Raw genomic sequence first — 24,764 nt, 5'->3', positions numbered from 1 at the left:
TCTGAGTTGAATCGCTTGTAGTTCTCTTATTTAGAAGTTATGTCTAAATCAAGGGGAGTATCTTGAAACAAACTCACATAATCTTAATGTACTCTTTTTCTTTACGATTAGGAGCATTTTTCCCACTGGGTTTTTGCTACCAAGCTAGGTTTTAATAAGGCACCCATCCCAAGATGATCATACTCCGTTGAGTTCACTACCTTCGTCCAGTTTGATGAGCGTTGTAGACATTATGCATATTTTCTTACTTTTCTCCTTACTCTATGGGTTTTCCCCATTCCTTCGGTTTTACCATAGCAAGGTTTTTGTGATTTTTTACAAATGCATACTTCAAAGTAAATTTGAGACTCGTGATCACCCGTTGTGCCGATGACTTCATCAACTATTCTACCTTATCTGCTAAAGATCTGATGCGGTGGTTTGTTGAGTATTTACACACTCAAGGGGGAATGTTGCAGTCATATTTAGAATAGGAATGTGATTGTGTAAATCCTAGGGAATCTGGGAAAGTATTATATATTCCTATATGGATTAGATTACCTATTAAATGTTGTAATTCTAAAGGGAAAGGTTTTACCCTTTCTACTACTATAAATGAAGGCACAATGGGGTAAATCAAACATACCTCACAATTAAATCAATCTCTCTTCTCTCTCAATATTGTCAAACCCCTCTCTCTCTCTCTAAACCCTAGATCGTTCAATCAAATAGGCCTACAACATAAACCCAATTTTAAATTGTCCATTGAGAAATTGACGTCTACCAAATTAAAGTGTTTGTTGACGGATGGCAAAAATAATTGAATTAAAGTGATAAAACTTCGATTTCATTTGCCCCAACCTTAATGTTAGGAAGACAAAATTTGTAAATTAAATGACGTGTCACCAATAGAAAATGAGTACATTTACCAACACTTAAGTAATAATCCAATTATCAACTTTCATATTTTTTAATTTATAAATTTTCTCTGCAGATTTTGTCTTCTTAGCATTGCTCTTACTATATTGATTGAAGAGATGTTACATTGGATCCATTACCCCAAGTGTTTGCCATAAGTGCTTTTGTAGTTTAATGGTTTCAGCCCATTTCCTCGTATATTGGGATTGCCCAGGTTTTTCATTTTAAATAAACAAAGTTGTACCTAGACCTCTTTGTATTTCACAATTTATATGACATTTTGACATCTTAAAAGTTTTTTCTCCATCCAATATATCAAAATAAATTATTAATTTATTACTTTAAACTGTTATGATCAAATTTTTAAAATAAAGAACAATAATAAAATTAATAAAGTGCATTTAATTCTCAATTAAAAAAATATTTGAAATTGTTGTCAATTTTAGTAGGTGAGGGTTGCCAATCCAATCCATCTCATTTGAATATGCTTTAAAATGCTTTGTTAAACCCTAAACCTCATTGTTTTCCACCAAAAAAAAAAAAAAAGACCCTAAACCTCATTTGGTCTTTAAGATTCAATTAAAATAGATAACTCATAAACCTAACTTTATTAATAAGTAATCTATCTTTCTTTTTACGGCAACATTCCATCTTTCACTTTTAAGTTGGACACAATTTCTTTTATATTTCTTCATTCAACAATTAAAAGTACTTTTTTTCAATCCAAACTTAAATATCAAATGAGACCAAAACAAATGTCTCCCAACTCTCATCCAATAAGTCCCAACTCTCTCCCCATCCCTTACCTGCATCTTTTATTTAATTATCAACATAATGTATCGTCATTAATACTTATTTATTCTTCCTTAACAGAATGGCAATGTTAGTTTGGAATTCACTCACTTTCATTAATGGGGCAACATATTTAGATTGATTTATACAGTTCATTTATATTTGTTTGTAACTTTGTTGAGTGTTTCATTTTCAATGTAGGTATGTACATGTTTTAATTGGATACTAGCAAATGTACATACACTTTGTGTGTAAATATTTTTTATTTTTGTTTTTAAAATGGAAGGAGAGAGAGAACGTGGAAGTGGGGAGTAGGGATGACAACAATTTAGTTTGGGGATGGAAATGTCATATCCATCCTCATAACCACGAATATTGATGATATTTATAACCGCAAATTAACCTTCGGGGCTTATCCATAATCATACCCATTGATTAACAGATTCCCCATCGGTTAACTGCTATATACATCTTCGTCAATGCAAAAAAAATATTTGTTTAACTGATACATTATAATTAATAGATACTAATTCCTTCATTAACTATCCACATACTAACTTCATCATTAAATATCCACATCCAAATCATCAAAAACATAACAATAATTTATAGAGAGTGTTCATAATAAGCCAAATATCATAGAAAATTTAGGCAACTTGGTCCCATAAAAAAGGAAAGAAATGACAAAAAAAAAAAAAATACAACCGTCATTATGTGAGAAAGATGAAACAAATTATCAAATAATTTCAATACTTGTGAATATAATATATTATATTAATAATATTCACGATATTTTCCTATATCCGAAAAATACTTGAATTTTCATCCCAAGATCCACCACATTCGAGGGCTTATCCATGGTTATTGAGTTTAACGGGTTGAATTGTCGTCCCTAGTGGAGAGAGAGGTTTTAATTTTTAATTTTTAATTTTTATTTCCAATATTAGAGATATGCTAGGATCACATTTGGGTGAGGCTTAACAAAAACATCAAAATTAGTTTGTGTTAAATTACATTATTGCCCATTGTTGGAATCAAATATGCGCATCTCCGTGACCAGTTGTTTAGCACAAATCTGAGTAAACTTGAGCAACCTACAAAACAGAAAAACAACTATAAGTAGACCTTAGGCCAGATGGGGTGTGTCGGTCAAAGCCTCTCCAATGGTCAAGTTAGTGAATGATTTTTAGACTCAAGCAGTGGACAAGAGAATTCAAGTGAATAGATTGCTTTACCGTAGATGAACAATATGTGGGTGTATTTATACCGTGGGAGAGAGACCTTTTTAGGATAGTATCTTCATTCTAAGCCAAGAGAATCCTAGAGGATCTAGTAAGTAAATATTGCATTTTCTTGAAGTTGTGATTACTTGCAGTGCACGTTTATTCCTAGATTGTAGAGACTCTAAGACTTGTAAGATCTGATTATCTCCATATCCGGATCAAATCGTGTGTCTTGTGGAACAAGCATGGTCATCCAGCAGAGTCACTAAGACTCTGCCTAGTGCCCCGAGTAGAGTGATGATGGCACCTTGCTCTATTTAATATAACTTTGACTGAAGCTAGTGAGTCCATGACCGGACTTATGAGGTAATAGTATTCAGATCAGCCTTACTCCGGCCCTAGAAAATCATGGTCCCACCACCCTTAACTATCCGTCTGAGAGGCAACTGTTGTTGTATTCCTTCCTAGTGCTAAAATATGCTTAGTATAATGGCACAAGTAAGGGTGTCGAATCCATAGGGACTAATTGGACCTATACAACCACTTGTTTTGCAAGAACCCTATTAGAATATAAAACTAATCAATTTAGACAGATTTGTTGTTGTGACTTGAAAGCACACGAAAATGAAGTAAACACAAGTAAATGAATCAACAAATAATAAAATGGGATAGCACCAATGGTGATGAAGCTAGGGATTCGGTTTCACCATTGCTAAACCAAGTCCATGTTTGTTAAGTCAGTTTATACTCAGTCATCTACCTATTTCTTGGGTTTGTTTCACTTAGATATGATCAACCATATGATGTGTGGATTTGATCAAATGTTCCTAATCTTGAACCTAATTGTGATGTGCAACTTTGGTTCCTAATCAAGAATGTGTCACGCACAAGAAACTTTCATAAAACCAAAGGTAACACTCGGCAGGTTGTTTGCAAAACATTCCCTTCATTCATTCACATATCCACCAAGAATATGCATGATGTGTGCTCTAATCTTGGCTAAACAACCTGTGGTTAATTCAAATGGTGATCAAACATTAAAATCAACACACAAAGTCACAATTAAGTCAGAGAATGAAACAAGAAATAGATGGACCAACTGAGCATTCTAACTTGACTACATGGCAATCTTGCAAGGATACATCGAATCCCTAGAAAGAGATTAGTTACACTTCATGTTTACAAGATGTTTGACATAAAAATATACAACATGAGTGAACAAAGAATTAAGGATAAGGAACCCTTGAAGCAAACTGATGTCGAAATCCCTTAAGGGTGGCCTTCGGCGTTGGCTTTCCAAATGTGTTGTAAATGAAGGTGGAGAGGCTAGGGTTGAATGGTTGCTGCAAATGGGAGAGAATTTGGGCAAAGGTGGAGCGGCTAGGGTTTGGGAATAATAGAATGAAGCCAAAAAGAAAGTTCCTGAAATGCCTAATTCGCATGGTTTAAATAGGGGCTGGAAAGATGCATAAAAGGTAAGTGTTGATGGTGATATAAAAGGCTAGAATCTGATTTAAAGGTATTTCTGAGAATCGCATTTGTTTTCAACTTTGTTTCCTTATTTTTCCACCTCCAAATCAGGTTTTCACTACTTTGAAATATGGCTGAGAGGATGACAAACAAGGTAAGTGTTTAAGGTGAGTTAAATGGCTCAAATCTGATGTAAATGGTGTTTCCACATATGGCATGTGTTTTGAGCGTTTTTTCCTTGCTTAGAACCACCCAATATGGCCGAATTGCACCATTTTCCTTCCACATCTTTTCCTGAAATTCCAGCAGCCAAATTAGTCCTAGATTCCTCATTTGGACTCCAAATTAACTCCCCAGAATCTTCTCCACATTTGGAATAATGCTCAGCTACCAAAAGGAGTGTTTTTACTTCATTTGCCTTCCAATTGATCCTATTACACACTTGGCTGCACACTAACACCAAATAATGTAAAATGCAACCAGTTTAATCCAAAAACATCACAAAGAAGCCAAATATGGAAGATATAAATGCATGCAAAATGTGAATTATCAGCAACTTTTTCCCCTTGAGGATGGATTGTTAACAAAGACCATGCCTTTCGAAATAAGCTGGAATACGAACCATTTAATCTTCATGAATACGAGGTGACCTTTAACACTGATGTGACATTGTTTTAGATTCAGACGTGTACCTTCGTGTAGTATGCCATAAAGTTCGCAATGATGAAGCGTTGCGTCCGACGTTTATGCACAAGAAATGAGAAATCATCTTCGATATCTTTTGTTTATGCCAATTGTCAGATCGATTGAGCTCGAGACAAGTTAATCTAAATTCAATGGTTAGATGACTCCACAAAATGATGTCTATATATACTCGGATCTTATTTCTCTCCTCTACTACAAATTTTCATTGTCAAAAAAGGCTTCAACTTTTATCCATACCTATTTCAAAATCCTTTATACCTTTTGAATCGTTTCTCATGGCGTCTTCAAGTAAGAAGTCCAAATTGGTCGAGGTTTCCCCCTATAATCTTTCTTTGACGAGAATTCGTAATTGAGAAGAGGGTAAGTCTTTTGTTTTAGAGCACCGTGATATCTTGGATGACTGCAACGTCTAGTGGGAACCTGGCCATGATATCTACACCAACCTACCGCCATTGTCTAATCCCCGTTGCCCTTGCACTAAAATCTACCCCTAGTTCTTGAACCTGGGTCTTTGTTTTCCTCTTTATGTTTTAATGCAAGGCATTTTGATATGCTATCATTTAGCTATCTATAACCTCTCTCGTGTTGCCTTCAGGCTTCTTACTTGCTTCAAGTTGCTGAATCAGTGGTTCGAGGCTATGTTGGATATCCCCGAGTTAAGGATGTTGTACAACATCAGACCGAGTTTGGATAACCATTATTATTTTGTGGCTAGACAAAGATGGGTTTAAAGACAAACTTGTTGATGGAGCTTGGGAGTGAGATATTAGCGGACTCTGGATCCGATTTTGTCCTCCAATAGACCCAGTTTTCAAAGATTGGTGTATGCCGTCCAAAACTTAATTCGATGGCCAATACAGATTTCGGTCATTTACTGCAATTGGAAATGTCTATTTTTCGTTAAGCGCTTCAACAACCATGGGAAAGATATAGATACATTTCATTGCTCAAGATTCCCTATAAGTCAAAGTGCGTTACTGCTCGTAGTGTTCATAGAATGACTTGTTTCTTTAAACCAACAATAACCATGTCATCTGTCCCAAAGAAGCGCAAATATCCTAGTAGTTTTTCTTCTCACTCATGGAAGGACTGATAGGAGCATATTTATGCGACTTAATTGGCTTGTTCTCGTGCATTTACGTTGTGTTTCTTTAGTTATTTTAGTCCTTTATGCCAATTTCGTGTGTTTCTATGTTCATATGGCTAAGGAAGCAAAAAGGTGCATTTTGGAGCATTTTGGAGCAAAATTGGGCTTAGAATGGATAGCTTATGCTTGGAGCCAAAGTGTTGGACGAAATTGAAGCCTTGTATGCACTTTAGGACATAAAACAAAGGGCCTAGCCCAATCAAACAAAGCCTTAGAACCAGCAAAACCATCTATTCCCTCTTTAATCCACATGCATTCATCATCATTCACCCTAGCTTTAATTCACATGCAAACACATTCAATTTCAGCATCCACAAGCCCTTGCCGTGCATCCCATTTGCATTTCCAGCTTCCCACTTCATCATTGCACCACATTCTCTTCCATATTCCCTCTTTAATCCACATGCATTCATCATCATTCACCCTAGCTTTAATTCACATGCAAACACATTCATTTCCAGCACCAAACATCACCTTGCCGTGCATCCCATTCCAATTTTCCAGCTTTTCTCCTTCATTGCAGCCACACTTCCACATGCATTCCCTATTTTAATCATTCCCTCCTAGCTGTCATATTCCCTCTTTTAATCATTCATCCATCTATAAATAAGCATCCATTGCAGCCACAAAAGATCATTCATTCCACACCTCCATTCACCACAGAAATTCTTCCATAATCTACACCATCTTCCCCTTAGAACATCTTGTGCCGTGCATCCCACTCCAGTTTTCCAGCATTTTCTCCTCCATTGCAGCCATTCCAACCATCAAACACTCATTCCTCCATACAAATACCACCCCAAAACCTATCCATAGATCTTGTGCGACAACAAAGAGGAGGAGAAGAGTGCCTAAACGTTCATACAATTCAAGTTTGAGTTGTTGGAATTTTTAGGTGTTTCTTTTCCTCGATTTCAATGGTTAAATTTACTTATCTTTGTTTTGTACGTATGAGGAACTAAACCCCCCATTAGCTAGGGGGTGATTCGAAACCATGTTTATGCTTGCAATATGAATTGATTACCTTTGGTTGGAATTTCATGAGTTGTGGATTCAATTTGTTTAACTGTTTGATTGATAACTTATTTATGTGTGTTTATTAAGAGTGCACGCTTAATTTTCATGCATGAATATGACGCTAGAATATAAGTGAGTTTCACCTAATAGTTATGAACTTATATTCACAAAGTGGTGGAGGTTGCTTATAAACAATCGCGTTAAATGAATTCTTGGCACTAGTTTCATGCTCATCATAGTAACGAATGCCTCGTCAACACTTATGGTTTTCAAAGAACTTAATGATTCTTGCTTGTATCTCTATTATGCAATTCATGTAGGGAACTTGTGAGGAATGCTTTGGGTTGTCGTATGCAATCATCCAATTCATTAACTTAAGGAAAACTTGACGGTTAATTTAAGCGGACCTAATTAACCCGGGGTGTTGAGTTTCATAATTCATCGAAAGACCAACCGAAAATCATCTTGTATGCAAGTGTAACATGTGTGGAGAAGAACCTTCTAGCTAGCATTCATCCATATTTTCATCACATTCATATTTACATTTTGCCCTTAATTACAATCTGTGCATTTTAGTTTAATTTCGTCAAAACCTCAATCCCCCCCCCCCCATATTTTGTTAGTCTTACTCTATCTTATTTTGTGTTTTTAAGTATTTGGAGTCTTGTGGACTTATTTTGAGTTTTCGTTAAGTGAATTAAGTGTTTAAAGATTAGTTTTATTTATTTAAGTCAAGTGTTTAGCACCCCTAGTTAATCCCCGGTTAGAACGATCCCTACTTACATCATTACTACAATTGTCACAAATAGGGTTTAATTTATGTGTCACATTCGTAACGCATCAAGGACATCCACTTTGAAGGTCTTGGAGAAGAGAAAGAGACCCATCTTCAAAGAAAAAGAGGCATAGCTGTTTCAGTGCCACCAACTTTTAATATACTTACCCCTGCATCCATAGCAGATGAGCCACCCTCTTTGCTACCCCTGTATTTACTTACAGTGTTGCCCTGATGACCAGGGTTAGAATCCCACTTTCCATCTTGGGTTCTTCCACGAAGCATTCCATCAGTGCCAGACGAAGTCGCCGCGCGCTCCATTGCCGCAGCGTCAACCTCTGTCCCTCTGGTGCAAGTGTTTGTAGATGGACCTTCCCACCATGATGGTCTTCCGTCAACTGCCTCATCGAGGTTTGAAGAACAGCTTGTCCTCCCCTATGATCATGCCTTCAGTCTTGCACTTCTCTTGAAGATGTCATGATATGGTGATACAGGAGTCGTTATGAGGTACCTGACTTAATTTCCTCCATTTCTCTTTGTTGATATTCATGAATTCCCCCTAATGTAACTCATATATTAGGCTAACATGTGGACGGAGGTCACCTTGTTTCGACAAGTAAGATAGATCTAGGAGATTGAACAAATTACGGGCTTTGAAATAGCGGCGATGATAATGGCAAAACAATGGTTACTAGCCCAATCGAAAGAACTCAAGAGCGCATATGCTAGATAGCAAGCCTCGAATTCTGCTCATAAGGTGGAGATAATTCGATACATCGACCTGACTACTATAAAAGAGGTGAAGGCCAATGATTACCAGGAAAGTTTTGAGAAGGTTAAAGACGAGCTGAGGCTGATGAGGCAGAGCGTGTGTTAGCTTCAGAGCAGAATGTTTGGGCTAGAAAGTAGGAAACTCTTCAAAATGAGGTAGAGGATCTTCGCCAACAGGTCGACCGTAAAGATAACAAATGCATCATGGACCTTTAATAGCTTACTGACAGATACTCCTCTGAGATGTCTGTGCTTCGGGAAGATCATGAGAAACTGCTCAAAGAGAAGTTCAATTTCAAATTCCTTATTGGTTACACTCAGCAAGATCACCCTGGGGGTTGGAGCATCTTCAGAATTTATGAGGAGATCAAACACATAGAGTTTCCTCTTCCGCAACATTTGTTGGATAAAATGTCGAACTTAGAGCGGGACAACACCTCCCACCCAAAATCCCGTCTTTGAATTTGGAACTATAAGCACCATAACCTTAGAAGGCAACCCCATAACATCTCCAATCATTCAGGCATCAGCAAACGCCGCAAGCCCTAGGAGAAATCCCACTTATAAAAAATGAATCTAGATGCAGATATAGGGGAAGAAACCCAAAATCCACAAAATCCCCCTCAAAACATCTCGAGGTAGCAGCAGATCCTTACCGTTTAAGGTTCGACAAACCCAAGGTTCGTGGGAACCAAGAATAGTGATATTCTCCAAATAAAGATAACCATGCAAGTCTCATCCAGCTCTACACTCCGAGCAAGTCGATGGTCCGAGTCAGGACACCTTTTTCAACAACAATCGAAGGAATGCCTCAGCTAGAAAAATTCTCTTAACCAAGGTTCAAGTCATTTCGCGGTGATTCTAATCCTGTCTACCAGATGTTCCCATACACTTTGGAGGGACCAGTTATGAGATGGTATTTGGAATTGCCGACTAGGTCTATTGACTGCTTTCAAACTTTGGTCGACTTATTTACGAACACTTATTCTTGCCTTGTTGGTTATACTAACGCATGTTATTTATTTGACCTGCACATGGCACGTTCTCAAACAGGTTACGTCTAGGACACCGCAATTTCTTGGAGGTCTACCAAGCAATCATTAGTTGCAACTTCTTCATGCCATGCTGAGATTTTTGCTTTGCATAAAGCTACGCGTGAATGCTTTTGGCTAAGATTCATCATGGAACATATTCGAAATACTGTCGTTTTTTCTACCGTCCTTGACGTCCCTACAACGATCTTTGAAGACAACACTGCATGTATTGACCAACTGAAGAAGCGATGCATCAAGGAAGACAACACGAAGCACATTGCGTTGAAAAAACACACCTCAGAATTACATCAGAACATTGAAGTCAAGCAACAATAACATCAGAATATTGAAGTCAAGTAAATCTGTTCCCAAGACAACCTGGTCGATCTCTTCACTAAGTCATTCCTCAAGTCTACTTTTCAAAAGTTTGTCCAAAGAATCGGTATACGTACACTTTATAACCTGAATAACTTGTAGTTATCTTATTTTTGAAGTTTAGTTAAACTAAGGGGGAGTATCTAGAAGTATGCGGTCGCTTTCAGGTCCTTTTCAAAATCGATACTGGCAAACTCTTCCAGCTCCGCGATGACAAGTTGGGAGAAATGGGAAAGTTAACTTTCTTTATCTCCACCAACTTGCAGTAAGCATCTCATTTGTCCCTTTGGTCCCAGCCAGCATAACCAGTGACATAACTCCGATCCTAGCCTTCGGCATATGTCAACTAAAGTTTTCTGGAAGGCTTTGCATAGATCAGCTGACTCTATTTCATTCTCATCTTTCACCTGTTGGAGAGCTTCGACATGTGCATCATCCTTCAACTTTGCTTCGCAGCGAAGTCTCTCCAAGTCCGCCTCGAGGATGGCACATGTTGCATCCCAATTACTTTTCTCTGTCTTCAATATCTATTCCACCTCATCTTTGGCTTTCAACAATGGCTCTAACTCTACCTTAACCCTGCCCAGTATCGCCTTGAGGTCAGCAGCCTTATTCTTTTCATGGCACACTCGGTCAAATTATTCTGCTTAATCTCGTAAGTTTTCTCAGCCGTTTGTTTGTCTACCAACATCTTCCCCAGCTCCTCAGATTTTTCCTTTGGTTGCCTCTCCAACTAGATCTTGCATCCAAGTTCACTTTTGTACGCCGCTTCTAGCTTACCAATCCTTTTAGCCTAACTGTGCAGTGCTACCTCAGTCTAGACATAAGCATGTTTTAAAAATATGTAAGGATGTGGCAGGAAGAACACTGAAGAAGATGTTTTTCAATTAGAAAGGTTTGGGAAAAGAAATTGAAGGTGAGGACTTCAAGCAAAAAGGCTATGCAAAATTTCTAGAATAAAAGTGAAGGCTTGAGTGCTTTGAAATGTGAAGGAAATAAAGAAGAAATCTGAAGATATTTATGAGATATTTCGGAGTCATCTTACCGTTGAATCTAGATTGTGATGCCACAAGATCTATAAATTCGCCAAACCGAAATCAATTGGAAATGTAAAATACATTCCATCATTTCTCATGCACACCAAGTAAGGCATTCACACCATTGCAACATTATGGCTTGATTCTCAAAAGCACACATCTGAATCCGGAACATCTCGATTACCTTGTAATGGTTACACAAATGGGTTGCCATGTGTCTGAAGAATTTTGAACAGTATGTATCCTGATCTACTCCGAAACAAATGATTTTCGGATAAATATCCATCCTCAAGCGAAACAGCCTTTTCAGATATATAGTTTGGGTAATTGTGGGACCATGATTTTCCAAGACCGGAGTAAGACGGTTTAGATCGTAAATTTCCGTGGAAATAAATCTTCATCAACATATTAATTTCGACATATCGAGGCTTACGTGGCAAGCACCATGTATCTCACAAATCTCACACATGTCATGTGACTCATAAAAAATCGAACATGTCATCAAGAGGGACATGTGTCAACACTTGGCGGAAAGTAATATTTGATTTTAATTTAAATTAAACAAATTAATTAATTTAAATTTAAAACAAATGCAAATGCTACATTGGGGAAGATTGATTTGTTTGATTATTATTTGATTAAATCAAATATTAATTGATGGAGTCAAATCACGAACCAAGCCATAAATCAAATCTTGGTTCTTTCATCAATTAATCAAGCCTGCAATTAAGCCAAATTCAGCCGTAGGCAAGATTTGGAAAGCCTATAAATACGAGGCTCCAAGGTAAATAAAGGGGTTAGAAATTCATCCTCACACACAGACACTCAAATGCTCAAGCCCTAAACACTCTCAAACACTCAAAAGATTTCAGAAAGCTCTATGCGTTCTTCGTCACAGCTGTGAAGAACTACTAAGCACCCCTACACGTGCCAGTTCCTCCATCACTACAAGCTAAAACCTTGAGGAACCCGTTCATTCGAGATCAAGTCATCACGACCCTTGGATCGACGACACACTCACACTTTTCATCTTTGGAGATTGATGTGGTAAAAACTAACACACAAATTAAACCCTATTTTAGATAATTGTAGTATGCATAAGTAGGGATCGTTCTAGGCCGGGGATTAGGAGGGATGCTAATCTACACTAACTTGACTCAAAATTTGAAAACTAGACCCAAATACACAAGGCTAAGCTAAACTGACTCAAATAACACAAAACAAGCACTGAGGGGTGTTTTGGACGAAAATTGAAGTAAACTGACACGAAATACTAAAGGGGGGTTTGTTTGGACGAACTTTAAACTAAAACTAAGCAAGTTGCAGAAACAAAGTAAGGGTGGTACGAAACTAAGGTAACTTAAGGGGTGAAAGGCTAGCTAGAGGGTCCTTCTCCACACATGACACATATGCAACACAAATCAATTTCCAGTTATTATTCCTATAAAACATGAATGACAATACCCCAAGTTAACCGTGAACTGCACAAATTAACCATCAAATTTTCCTAAATTCAGTGAATTGGACTTAGCGACACAATCAAATTATTCTTATCAAGTTCCCTATATGAACTGCATGATAGAGATACATATCAAAGATCATTAGGTTCTATGAAAATCATAAGCATTGACATGGCATTCGTAACTATGAACTGCATGATACTCCTGCCAGGAATTTACTTAACACAATCATGACTAGTGATTTCCACTACTTATAAATATAAGTTCATAACTATTTGGTGAAATTCCCTTATATTTTAGCATCAAATTCATGCATGCAAACTAAGTATGCATCCTTAATCAACATACAAGAATAAGTTATCAATCAAACAGATAAGTAAATTGCATTCACAATTTATGAAACAATAACTGGATGTAATCAATTCATATCACACATATGTTCATGGCTTTGAATTCTCCTCTAGCTAAAATGAAATTAGTTCCACATGTCTGCAATTAAACAAAACCAATCTAATTTAAACATTGAACTAAAACTAAGGATAGAAGGAACCCAGGAATGCTCCAGCGCTCCAATGGCCTTGAATGGCAGGTCATGGCTCCAAGCTCTTCTTCTCCTTCCTTCCTTTCAAAGCTGCAGCACTCTTTATATTTTATCTCTAAAATTCTCTCTAAAGCTCTCTCTCTCTCTCTCTCTCTCTCTCTCTCTCTCTCTCCCTCTCTCTAAATTGCGGCATAATGTGTGTGTATATAGGGTAGGGTTCGGTAGAAACCAAAGAGGAAAAGGATAGGGTCTTTGCATTGTTTTAGGACTCCTTGAATCAAATAGGAAGGATTTAGAATAAGATAAGGACTCCTTTTGCAGCTGGAAATAATCTGAGATAATGTTGGATAAATTGGGATAATGTTTGGATAAGATGAGATAAGATAGGATTAGATAAGGTTAGTTTGGATAAGATTGGATAAGATTATTTTCAGCTGATTCCTTGTCTTTCAAGCTGCCAAATTTGATTCTCCAAATTGTAGGACATATTTAGCACATGTAAAACTCCAAAAACGTCCATCCATTATGCTCCACACGCATGCTAACCAATCCAAGTCCAAAACTGCTCCAAAATGCTCCATTTAGTTTTTGTCATTTTCACCAATTAGACCCACAATAATACGAAAATAAACTAAATCACCATAATAAATAGAAACTGAAAATAAACTAAATCGCTATAATAAATAGAAACTAACTCACTGAATGCAAAGAAACAAGTATTCGATTTTGTGCACTCTTCTACACACGAAGTAATGCCCGAATTTGATTTCAACCCTAAACATGTGTACTTTTGTTATACATTTGTTGACCAAAATGAAGCTATATTTTCTTGAATTTGAATCTGTTAGATGAACGAACCAAGTCGTTAACCTAATTAATACTATTATTTTATTAACTAGATCTCATCAAGGAGCAGACGTAACAAAGCTGGGTTAACCAACTATTTAGAACCACAAAAATTCAAGATTTTGTGTTGAAAATAAGTATTACACCGTTTCTGAAGTAGATATATATACTTGTTGCCTGGTAGCACATATTCCTCCTTCGATTTCGACGTCGAGGTTTTTAGACTTATTCAACGAAGACATTCACAATAATTTACACGACTTACGAAATAAGAGTTTATAGTTTTAATGGAAAATTAATGAAAATGATTTGAAAATTTTGAATTTTAATGATAAAGATAAAATAAAAGGTAAAGTGAATAGTACCAGAATTGACTTTTTAATGTAAAAATATGGTTTTTCGTTAAAGTAAACCGTATCGTGGACTTTTTGTTAAAACTTCATAGTTTTAATGGTAAAACAATAGGGTGTGAAATTTCATACTCCGCATCATTAAATGATACAACTTTTAAAGCTGTTAGATTGATGTCCTCTACTTGGTCGTCCAATCCAAATTGTCAACTACGTGTATTATTTAAAGAAAATTAATGAAAATGGTTTGAAAACTTTGAGTTTTAACGATAAAGACAAAATAAAGGGTAAAGTAAATAGTAACAGGATTAAGTTTTTAATGTAAGAATGATTTTTCGTTAAAGTGAAAAGTATCAAAAATTTGTTGTTAAAGTTCCTATTATTTAATGATACAAGTACGGAAGAAAAACCCAAAACGCTTATATCATCTCATCTGTTACAAACAAGTGTTCGACTCTTTTGCTCTCCCTTCCTACGCCTTGAAATTTCAAACAAGAACACAAAACACAAAACACAAATAAATATTATAATATCTCCCAACGTAACGTGTGTTACACTCCCATTTGAGAGTAGTAGAGAGACCAACGTCACCTACCACACTGTATTCGAAAAGCATTTTCACCCAAGGCAAATGCACGAGATATACAAACAAGGACACACCTCTTTTATAACGTTTGTTTTGTTCCTTGCCTCGTAAAACCTACCTTTTCACTTTTATTCAGAAGATACATCATTTGATATATTCATGGCGACGGTGGAGGAGCAGAAGAGGATGTATTTTGATTCGAAATATGCGTTGACCATGGTTGAGGAGCTGAGGGCCAGCTATAATTCCGGCAAGACCAGAAGCTACGAGTGGAGGGAGTCGCAGCTGAACAACCTCTTGAAGGTGGTGGAGCATCACGAACAAGAGATCGTCGATGCTCTTCGCTCAGACCTCTCCAAACCTGAATTTGAAGCCTACGTTCAAGAGGTTAGGTTCCTCTCTCTCCACGTTAGTGTGTTAAATTGTTAAATGTTAGAGGGATGGAAAATTGATGAGAATTGAATTCACACCATAATCATTATTGTTTTTCGTCAATACAGTAAAACGTCATCTGCATCTTTGTGTGCTTTTCTAGTTTATCTTTTGGTTTGTGGGGTTTTGTTTGGATGATGTTATTCACACATTCCCTTTACCTTCTTCACACTCTTGTTAATATTTGTTCATTGATCTTCTTCAATTCGTCCGATCTGACATCCGAAAATTAAAAGGAGTATGTAAGAAGTAAAAATAGAAGTCTGGATAACACCCTTTTTTATTTTTGATATTTTGACTTATTAATCATGAAGGATAAGGTTGGGTGGACGAGGTTGGGTGGACGAGGTTGGTCTGGGTACCTTTCGTACCCAATTTGGTAATTGCAGTGATTCTATTTGTCATTTCAATTTTCAAACATTCAAAAAGTGCTGAAGTTTGATATAAAATTGGCTGTTTTAATGCGTCCACAATACATAGGTAGTAAATTAATAAATTTACAAAAATAAAACCTCTATAAGGGTGAAATGATGGATTATAAAGATGATATCATGAGTTTGTAAGAGAGTTCGATCATTTGACAATCAATATTTAGTTTTTTTTTTTACCATTTTAGCCAATTGTGCAAGTTTCATAAACATTTCAGCCAATTAATTTCCTAAGTTGCATGTACAATTGATTAGCTATGAAGTTCTATGAACGGAGACTTTGGATTTGTCCGTTGTCACTAGCAATTTTTAATTAAAACTTTAATGGTATTTAATTTTTTATAAAAGTCCCTTGATTTTAAAAACCTCGCTATATTAATATTAATATGTATATTTCTATATGTTTGACATTTATGAGATTTATAATCCCATATTGTGTGTATATGGGATTATAAATCTCATAAATGTGTGTGTGTGTCGGGCATATAAATCCTAGATACAAAGACCCTCATTATATTACAATGTAATAATATGAAAAGGCTAAAAAAAAAAATTCAAATTTTTTTATTGAGTAAATGAATAAAAACAATGTAATATTATGAAGTCATAAATAGCAAAAGAATGTATCCTGATACATAGTGTTACAAAAATGTAAATAAGCTATATAGTAATGTACCCAAGAATTCATATATTTTGATTGAAATTAGGTTTTATGCATGTAAGATTACATATATTAGATAATTTATAACATTAAAAAAAATTCTTTGTGAAATCATTAATTCTTTCATACAATCCGCATGGAATTTATTGTGTACATCAATCATTTAAATAAGGGTATTATAGGCAAATGTGTAAAGTCAAACATAATTAATAAATTTGCTCATGTAGAATCCAGTCAATGAGTTTTATTCAAGTAAAAACTTATGTTGAATTTATGTGAAAATTTTAGTTTCAAGGCTAAAGTTCAATCAAATTCATATTTAATTAATTGAAAATTTTCAATGAAACTATATCCTTTAAACTTAAGGACCTAAATAAGATAGTTTTTAGATTAAAACATGGATGGTCTTATCAGAGAAATTTTATTTGAATCATTATTTTGTATCACTGCATCCAAATTTCTTTCCACACTCACATTCTATTTTACTAGCCTCTGGTCACATAATTACACGCATAACAATTGATCTTTATATGTTAAATTAAAGTTTATTTATAGTTTTGTACACACAAAAATATTAGCAAAATTTAAGTTATTTTTTATTTATATATTTTTATTAAAAAATTAATTCAAAATCCCACTAACGTGGACATTTAAACGATAATTTATAGTAATTTACTTTCTCTCTTTTCCATTTTTCAAAATAATACATTTTTGACATCATCTTTACAAAGAGAACAATCTATATGAAGCATATTATATTTACAATACATTATTAAATTAAAACTTTACTGTAACGGTAAATCCGTTCCATAAAAATCTATTTGTTTAAAAGGATTTCGTTTAGCTTACTATGAAATGGGATCATAGCTCATGAGTCATGACTTGTGGGTTTCGTTTCAACTTGACTTGAGTTTACATATACGATTACCTGGCCAATAGCTTTCCAGCTGTATATCATCAACTCATGATATTTTTTTATTTTCGGTCATACAACTCATGATATTTATTCATTCGAATGACAACGTTGTACTGACTCTGGAATATTATTCTCTCACTAGAGAGAGATGTACGTAGTAATAGCTTCTTTCTTTTTTTTTTCTTTTTTATTTATTTATTTATTTTATTTATTTAGAAATACTAAGGAGATTCTTTCAAAATATAACTCATTATGGATTTTTCACCATTTTATTTTTTTTAGCACAGCGTTTTATAAGATGGGCACGAGAATTGTACCAAAAATATGAGATAATGGATAATTTATAGAAAGTCTCATTTTGAGAGTCTCCTTAGCTTTTTTTTTTTCTTTTTTGAGAAATGCTAAAGAAATTTTCTCAAAGTGGAACTCTTTATAATCCCTGAAATTGACCATCACCATCAAGATAGTCCCTGAAATTGAAAATCAATCAATGTAGTCCCTGAAAATAGGTTTCGTAAATTAATGTGATCCTTCTATCATAATTCTGTTAAAAAATCTGTTAAGTGCTGATGTGGCACATAAATGAACTCCATAAGTTCTTTTTTTTTTTTTTTTTTCTTCTTACAAATGATCCTTGAAATTAACCCATGGCATCAAAATGGTCCCTGAAATTGAAAATTGATCAATGTAGTCCCTCAAGTAAGTGTCTCAAATCAATGTAGTATTGTTGTCACAATTCTGTCAAAATTTCTGTTATGTACTGATGTGACACATAAATGGGTAAACGAGTCTAATTAAATTTTAAAAAATTACAAAATAATTTAATAGTTAATGAAAATATTGTCAACCCAAAAACCTAGTCCTACAATTACCTCTGATCCCAGTCTACATTTCTATACCTCATTCACTCTCTATTCTCTAAAAAAATTTCTCAATACACCTATCTTTACACACTTCGACACCCTTCACCTAATTGAACCTGGATCGAGATCACCTTTGGTGACGGCTTGGCCTATTGGTAACGACTTCTGGGACATCACCATTAACATTTAGGCGATCAACATCCTCACAATCTTAATCTTGGAGAGCTTGTTCGGCGCTTCCCAAGTGAGGCAAAGAACAACGAGGTCTGCCTTAAGATAATGAGGTTATAATCGATGTGCGTCCATTGTTGATTGAAAACTATTTCTACACACCCTCTTAGGCCTCGGTTAAGCTTTGTGCCTTGAGAATTTATGGAATGGAGCTCACTTTGGAGTAGGCCCTACCATTGTGCAAAAAGGTATTTAGACAACTTTTTTAATTAATTATTAAACCCACATCAGCACATAACAAATTTTTTTACAAAATTATGACGAAATGATCATATTGATTTGCGACACCTATTTTCAAGGACTACATTGATTGATTTTCAATTTCATGGACCATATTGATGATGTAGATCAATTTTAGGGACCATCTTGATGGTGTGGGTCAATTTCAAGGATCATTTGTGATAAAAACTCGTAAATCTTGTGAGACCCATTTATGTGCCACATTAGCACTTAACAAAATTTTAACAGAATTGTGACGAAATGATCATATTGATTTTCGACACCTATTTTCAGGGACTACATTGATTGATTTTTAATTTTAGGGACTATCTTGATGGTGAAGGTCAATTTCAAAGATCATTTGTGATAAAAATCCTAAAAAATACTAGTCCATTCCTGATCATGTTTAAAATCCACGCACAATGTAATGAGAAAATATTGCTTAAAGTTCATAATATTTTCAATTGATTTTCTACAAATTCTATAGCTTTGAGGATGAACTTAATGGAAGTAGGGTGACATTTATATGAATAATGAGTGGGGTGACATTTATATGAATAATGAGTGTTGAAGTGTCCAAAATAATCTTGAACATGTCATTCAGTAATATGATCTTGTGGTATTTCTTTTCAATATTAAATAAATTGCTCATTATATGACATAGCTGAACTTCTTCCTTCCTTAGTCTAAAAATATCAATATATTAAAATAAAATAAAATAAAAAATCTTTCAAATAAATCACAACTTATTTTGAATAAAAAACTTAACAGCGTTAAAGTGACGTGACAAATCACAACCCAATTCCGTAAGTCGGGAACCCTCAGTCTCTCTCTGGCTCTTCAGGTTTAATCTCGGGCGTGACATCGTCTGTTCCATCAACAACTTTTCTGCTCTTCCTTCGTAAGTCAGATAGAGAGAGACCTCCACACTTTTCTTCCCACACACTCAATTAAAATATACACACACACGCACACATATATATACATACGTTCTTCTTCTACTCTGTCTATCCGTTTCTAGTTCTACCATGGGTTCGGGGAAGCCTTTCGACGAAGAAGCCGCCTCTGCTGTGGCCAAGGAGCTGAGAGTGACCTTCGCCTCCGGCAAGACTCGGAGCTATCAATGGAGGGTGTCGCAGCTCGAGTGTATCCTCAAGCTCCTCACCGAAAACGAGCTGGAGATCGTCAACGCTCTCCGCTCCGACCTCTCTAAGCCTGAACTCGAATCCCAAGTCTATGAGGTCTTCCGATTCCCCCATTTAATTTCTCGCCAGTGAATTAGGCTGTGATTAAAATTTGCTGAGAAATTTGGATCGAATTTTTTTGTTGGTTTCTGAATGATTTGATGCGGGCATGCTCTCTCTCTCTCTCTCTCTCTCTCTCTCTCTCTGTCAATAATTCATATCTATACGCTAAATCAGGAATTGGGTTGTGACTAGAATTTGCTGATTGCTTTAGTTCAATACGACACTATTAAATGCTGATTGCAGTTGCCTAGAAAAATATGCACAAATGGATCCCACAAAAGTAAGCCGTGTACGGTTTTAGTGTCCCTTTCATTGTCTAATTAAAGTTCATCCACTTTTATGTTCGATTAAAAATTTGTAACCGATTTTATTTGTGCATATTTTTCGGTTACATAATGGTGTCTCTTTGGTTTTATGCTTTCCATTGGACTCTAAATCCGGATCATAATTTTCAAATTCTTCTCATACTAGGTGGGGAGTCCTTGTCACTTGGGGTAGGAAAATCGTGCTTCTGTCACTTGGTAGTTCTGATGCATACATTATGTGGGGTATATTTAATAAGCTACGCAGGAAGAATGTAAGAAGTGGGTGGAGTGGATCACAAGGGTAATCAATGACACCCCACTAGATTCATTGCACGGATAAATTTGTCTCTCGTACTATTTGTGAGGATGCATTCCCTCCATTTGAAAGTCAGCCTTTTTCTTTTGGATGCTAGCAACCTTCTCACTTGAATCTTCTCGGCTTTCTTGTTCATCATGCAATGTTGTTTGATGATCGGAACTGTCTACTTTCTATATCACCTTTGGGGATCAAGTCTGCATAACCGGTCGACTAACAGTGTCAAAATTTCAATGTTTAATTGAGAATCATAGTTTGTCTAATTTCTTGAATAACCATTAGATGTCTAAACGATTTCAGATTTAGTTAATTTTTTGCAAAAAGATCTTTGAATAGCAACCAAGAAAGTAGGCGGTTCAAATGATCGTTCAACATTGTAGGATGAGGAGAGCCGAGAAGGTAGAATAAGAACTAAGAAGGTTGCTCGCATTTTTTTCTCTTCCAATTTTGTATTTTTGGTGGGGAGGGGCTAGCCGGGTAGGGCTTTATTATGGGGTTTGTAGTAAGTCAATAACTCTTGTAAGTTGAGGAGTACTTTTCATGTCTGTTTGGTGTCATAAGTATTCATATATCTTAAAATTTTTATTCTTTGAGATAAGTCAAGCCTTGTCTTTTCTAATATATAGCTAGGTGTGATGCGGAGAAAAGGTAAAGAATGAACTTTCCATTAACCGCATGGGGTGTCTGCAGGACAAAAACGTTTTAAACTATTTAGAAACTTACAGGAATAAATTTGACAACAATAAAGATTGTTGGGTGTTTTTTATTTGTAGTAGAGATAGATGTTTAAATTTGCAAATGCCTGATTTGTTAGAAAGGTCCAGTATCTTATGTTTCCAGACTATCAGAACCATTGATTAGGTAAACCCGTGTTTGAATATGTGGTGCTGATTCATAGTCTAGCAACATAACATGTTGGATATCTAGCAATATATATACGCTTACACATATATATGTATATAGGTATACTTCTGTATTGAATTATAGATATCTTACATATGTGCTACTGTGGATATGGCTTTGCTTTAACTCCATACAAAGATGGAGATGGCGGGTCAGAATCTGAAGTGTGGATTTCATGGTTCACCCTGAATTGGATGTTTCTGCACCCGAACAGTTTGGATTGAAAAATTGGCTTTCTCTCAAATTGGTAAACAAATGGAGAGCATTTTTTGTCAGCCATTGGTTTTGGTGGTTGTGGACACAATCTTTTGGCTCTCCTGCTTGCGAAATAGACAATTATTGAATCAAATGCTTTCCTAACCAATAAAGTCATCCAATTATTTAGGCCCTTCTCCAATTAATTTCTTCTCTGTGAAAACTTCACATGAATGCCTTATTTGTTATTGACTTCATATTTGGTTTATATGGTTTTCGTGTAGATAGCTATGATAAAAAACTCATGTAATTTGGCAATTAAGGAGCTGAGGAAATGGATGAAGCCAGAAAAGGTTTGTCTTTGTCAGCAACTCCATTGATTGGCAACCGATGGTTGTCATTTTGTTTGTCAAGACAGACATTTCTTGAGTTGATTTGACATTTGTATTCTATCTATTTTCCCCATGAGTAACATACTAATATTTCCCTTTAATTACAGGTTAAAACTTCAATAACAGTTTTTCCCGCATCAGCTGAAATAGTGTCTGAACCTCTTGGTGCTATACTAGTAATTTCAGCATGGAACTATCCTTTCTGTATGTTCATACTGGACTTTTTTTTTTTTTTTTTTTTTTTTTTAAGTTTAGCATTGAGCTCTATAGTTCGAATTAATCCTGTCCTCAAACAAAAATAATTTTGTAGTATCTGTTTTCCAGTACTCTCACTTGATCCAGTTGTTGGAGCCATTGCGGCTGGTAATGTTGTGGTTCTTAAACCATCAGAACTTGCTCCAGCCACATCGTCATTGCTTGCAAAACTTGTAGGTAAATATATGGATAGCTCTTGTATAAGAGTCGTTGAGGGGGCTGTTGCTGAAACATCTGCACTATTAGAGCAAAAGTGGGATAAGATATGTTACACAGGTTCTCAGTCATTTTCCTCTCATTTGTTCTGATCTTTCATTTTCCTTGGATTACAGCTGATTTTTCTATAATGGATTGAAAATATTATATTTAAATTTGTAGGAAATGGTAGGGTTGGGTGTATAGTGATGGCTAGTGCTGCAAAGCACCTTACACCAGTTCTTTTGGAGCTTGGAGGAAAATCCCCTGTTATCGTTGATTCTGGCATCAACTTACAAGTATAGAGATCTTCCTTCTTGCATAGCCTCAATAATATTTGATGTAGTTTACTTTCTGCTACTACGGTGCTGCGATTTTCATCTCGTCTCATGTACAAACTTGTCATTTTGTTTCTCCAAGGTTGCAAGTAGGCGCATAATTGTTGGTAAGTGGGGGTGTAATAATGGACAGGCTTGCGTCTCCCCTGATTATATCGTAACAACAAAAGATTTTGCTCCTAAGCTGGTAAGGTTACCCTCATATCCCATTGGAGATCTGAATTTGTTTTTCTGTTGGTGCCTCTGTTTCATTATCTTTATTCACAGGTGGAATCTCTGAAACAAGAATTGGAGAACTTCTATGGAAAGAATCAACTAGAATCAAAAGATTTGTCTCGGATTGTGAATCCTAATCACTTTGCTCGCTTGACAAAGCTCTTGGATGAGGATAAGGTTTCTGGAAAGATCGTCCATGGAGGTGAAATGGACAAAACCAACTTGTATGTTATACTTTATCTGATTGCTCTCTTCTTAGCGCTCTCTCTCTCTCTCTCTCTCTCTCTCTGTGAATTAATAGGGTATTGCATTGTATCGTAAATGCGATTAATGCTTCTTCCTTTTGATCACAGGAGGATAGCTCCCACCATCTTGCTCAATGTCCCACAAGACTCCTTGATCATGACTGAGGAAATATTTGGCCCTTTGCTTCCCATTGTCACGGTAAGAACCACAGATTTTGTTGTTGTGAGTTTGTGCTTTCAACGAAATATTTTTGCAGCAAAATATTTAAACAGCTCTGGCAGTCTCAGCACATTGATCAAAAGCTATAGAATCAGATTTTTCAAATTGTGAACTGGTAACAGAATATCTAACATGGTTCTCATTTGGGATGATTTGAAAGGAAAGTAGTCTAGCTACCTTCAGCATGCGCAAAAAAGTAGGCTGATCGTTACCATATTTTAATAGTGGAAACATTTTTGAAAGAGTAGCATTTGTATGATTGAATTGTTCTGTTTTTATATGCACGTGACACTGGAGATCCAATGCAATATCTTCCCTTCTGTTTGTAACAGGTGGACAAATTGGAAGACAGTTTTGATTTGATAAACTCAGGAGCAAAGCCCCTTGCTGCGTATTTGTTTACCAACAAGAAGAAGCTGAAGGAGCACTTTGTAAATACTGTATCCGCCGGGGGTTTGCTTATCAATGACACGACCGTACATGTAATACTTCACCCTCGAAATTCTTGAAACAAGACTCTACATGTTCATCGATGCATTCTTGGCATTTCCATTTGTTACATATAACACCGCACAGTCACATGCACGCTGATTAATCTATTTCCATTTTTCCAAACTCTGTTTAGAATCTAATTTGCATTACATATACTTGATGGTACAGCTTGCTGTACCCTCCCTGCCTTTTGGAGGAGTTGGGGAGAGTGGAATGGGTGCATACCATGGAAAATTCTCTTTCGACGCCTTTAGCCATAAGAAGGCTGTTGTTTATCGCGGTTTTGTTGGCGATGCCTCCATAAGGTACCCACCATACACAAAGGGGAAGCTAAGAATTCTGAAGGCTCTTATGGGCGGTGGCATATTAAGCATAATCCGTGCTCTGTTCGGATGGCCTGAGGCTTAAGAGAGAATAGGATCTCTCTTTGCTTGTGTGATTTCTTCTTTCGGTCAGATTTATAGAAGTCTTTCATTGTATAATATACGAATAGTGTTCTGATTTCACTCTGACGAAGGCTTGATTGTTTATGAAAAGGGAATTGGAGAGAGTAAAAGTTGGGGGTGAATGTCATAGATTTATATGTTTAAATGTCTTTGTAATTGAATCATACAATCATGTTCTTGCTGCTTATAATATCATGTTCCAAAGCTAAAGCATTTCGTGGGT

General features: G+C 36.0%; 1 protein-coding gene across 2 annotated transcripts; it reads left to right on the top strand.

Annotated features, from left to right (window-relative positions):
- The first annotated feature begins 14,944 nt into the window (after positions 1-14,944).
- On the top strand, positions 14,945-24,754 carry LOC103967515 (aldehyde dehydrogenase family 3 member H1-like). 2 transcript variants are annotated; one of them, XM_048569566.1, is made up of 10 exons: positions 14,945-15,413; positions 22,027-22,095; positions 22,242-22,338; positions 22,459-22,665; positions 22,768-22,883; positions 23,005-23,109; positions 23,190-23,362; positions 23,492-23,582; positions 23,936-24,085; positions 24,264-24,754. In XM_048569566.1, the coding sequence occupies exons 1-10, from the start codon at positions 15,186-15,188 to the stop codon at positions 24,501-24,503; spliced, it is 1,476 nt and encodes a 491-aa protein (XP_048425523.1). In that variant the 5' UTR covers positions 14,945-15,185; the 3' UTR covers positions 24,504-24,754. The 2 variants fall into 2 exon arrangements, with proteins under 2 accessions (XP_048425523.1, XP_048425528.1); XM_048569571.1 differs by lacking the exon at positions 14,945-15,413 and adding an exon at positions 19,550-20,017.
- The last annotated feature ends 10 nt before the right edge of the window (positions 24,755-24,764 follow it).

The sequence above is a fragment of a genome, unplaced genomic scaffold, assembly GCF_019419815.1.
Source record: "Pyrus x bretschneideri cultivar Hongxiangsu unplaced genomic scaffold, Pyrus_bretschneideri_v1 Contig100, whole genome shotgun sequence".
Taxonomy (NCBI): Eukaryota; Viridiplantae; Streptophyta; class Magnoliopsida; order Rosales; family Rosaceae; genus Pyrus; species Pyrus x bretschneideri.
The sequence above is the reverse complement of the archived record's forward strand: the minus strand, read 5'-3'. Positions and strand labels throughout refer to the sequence as shown.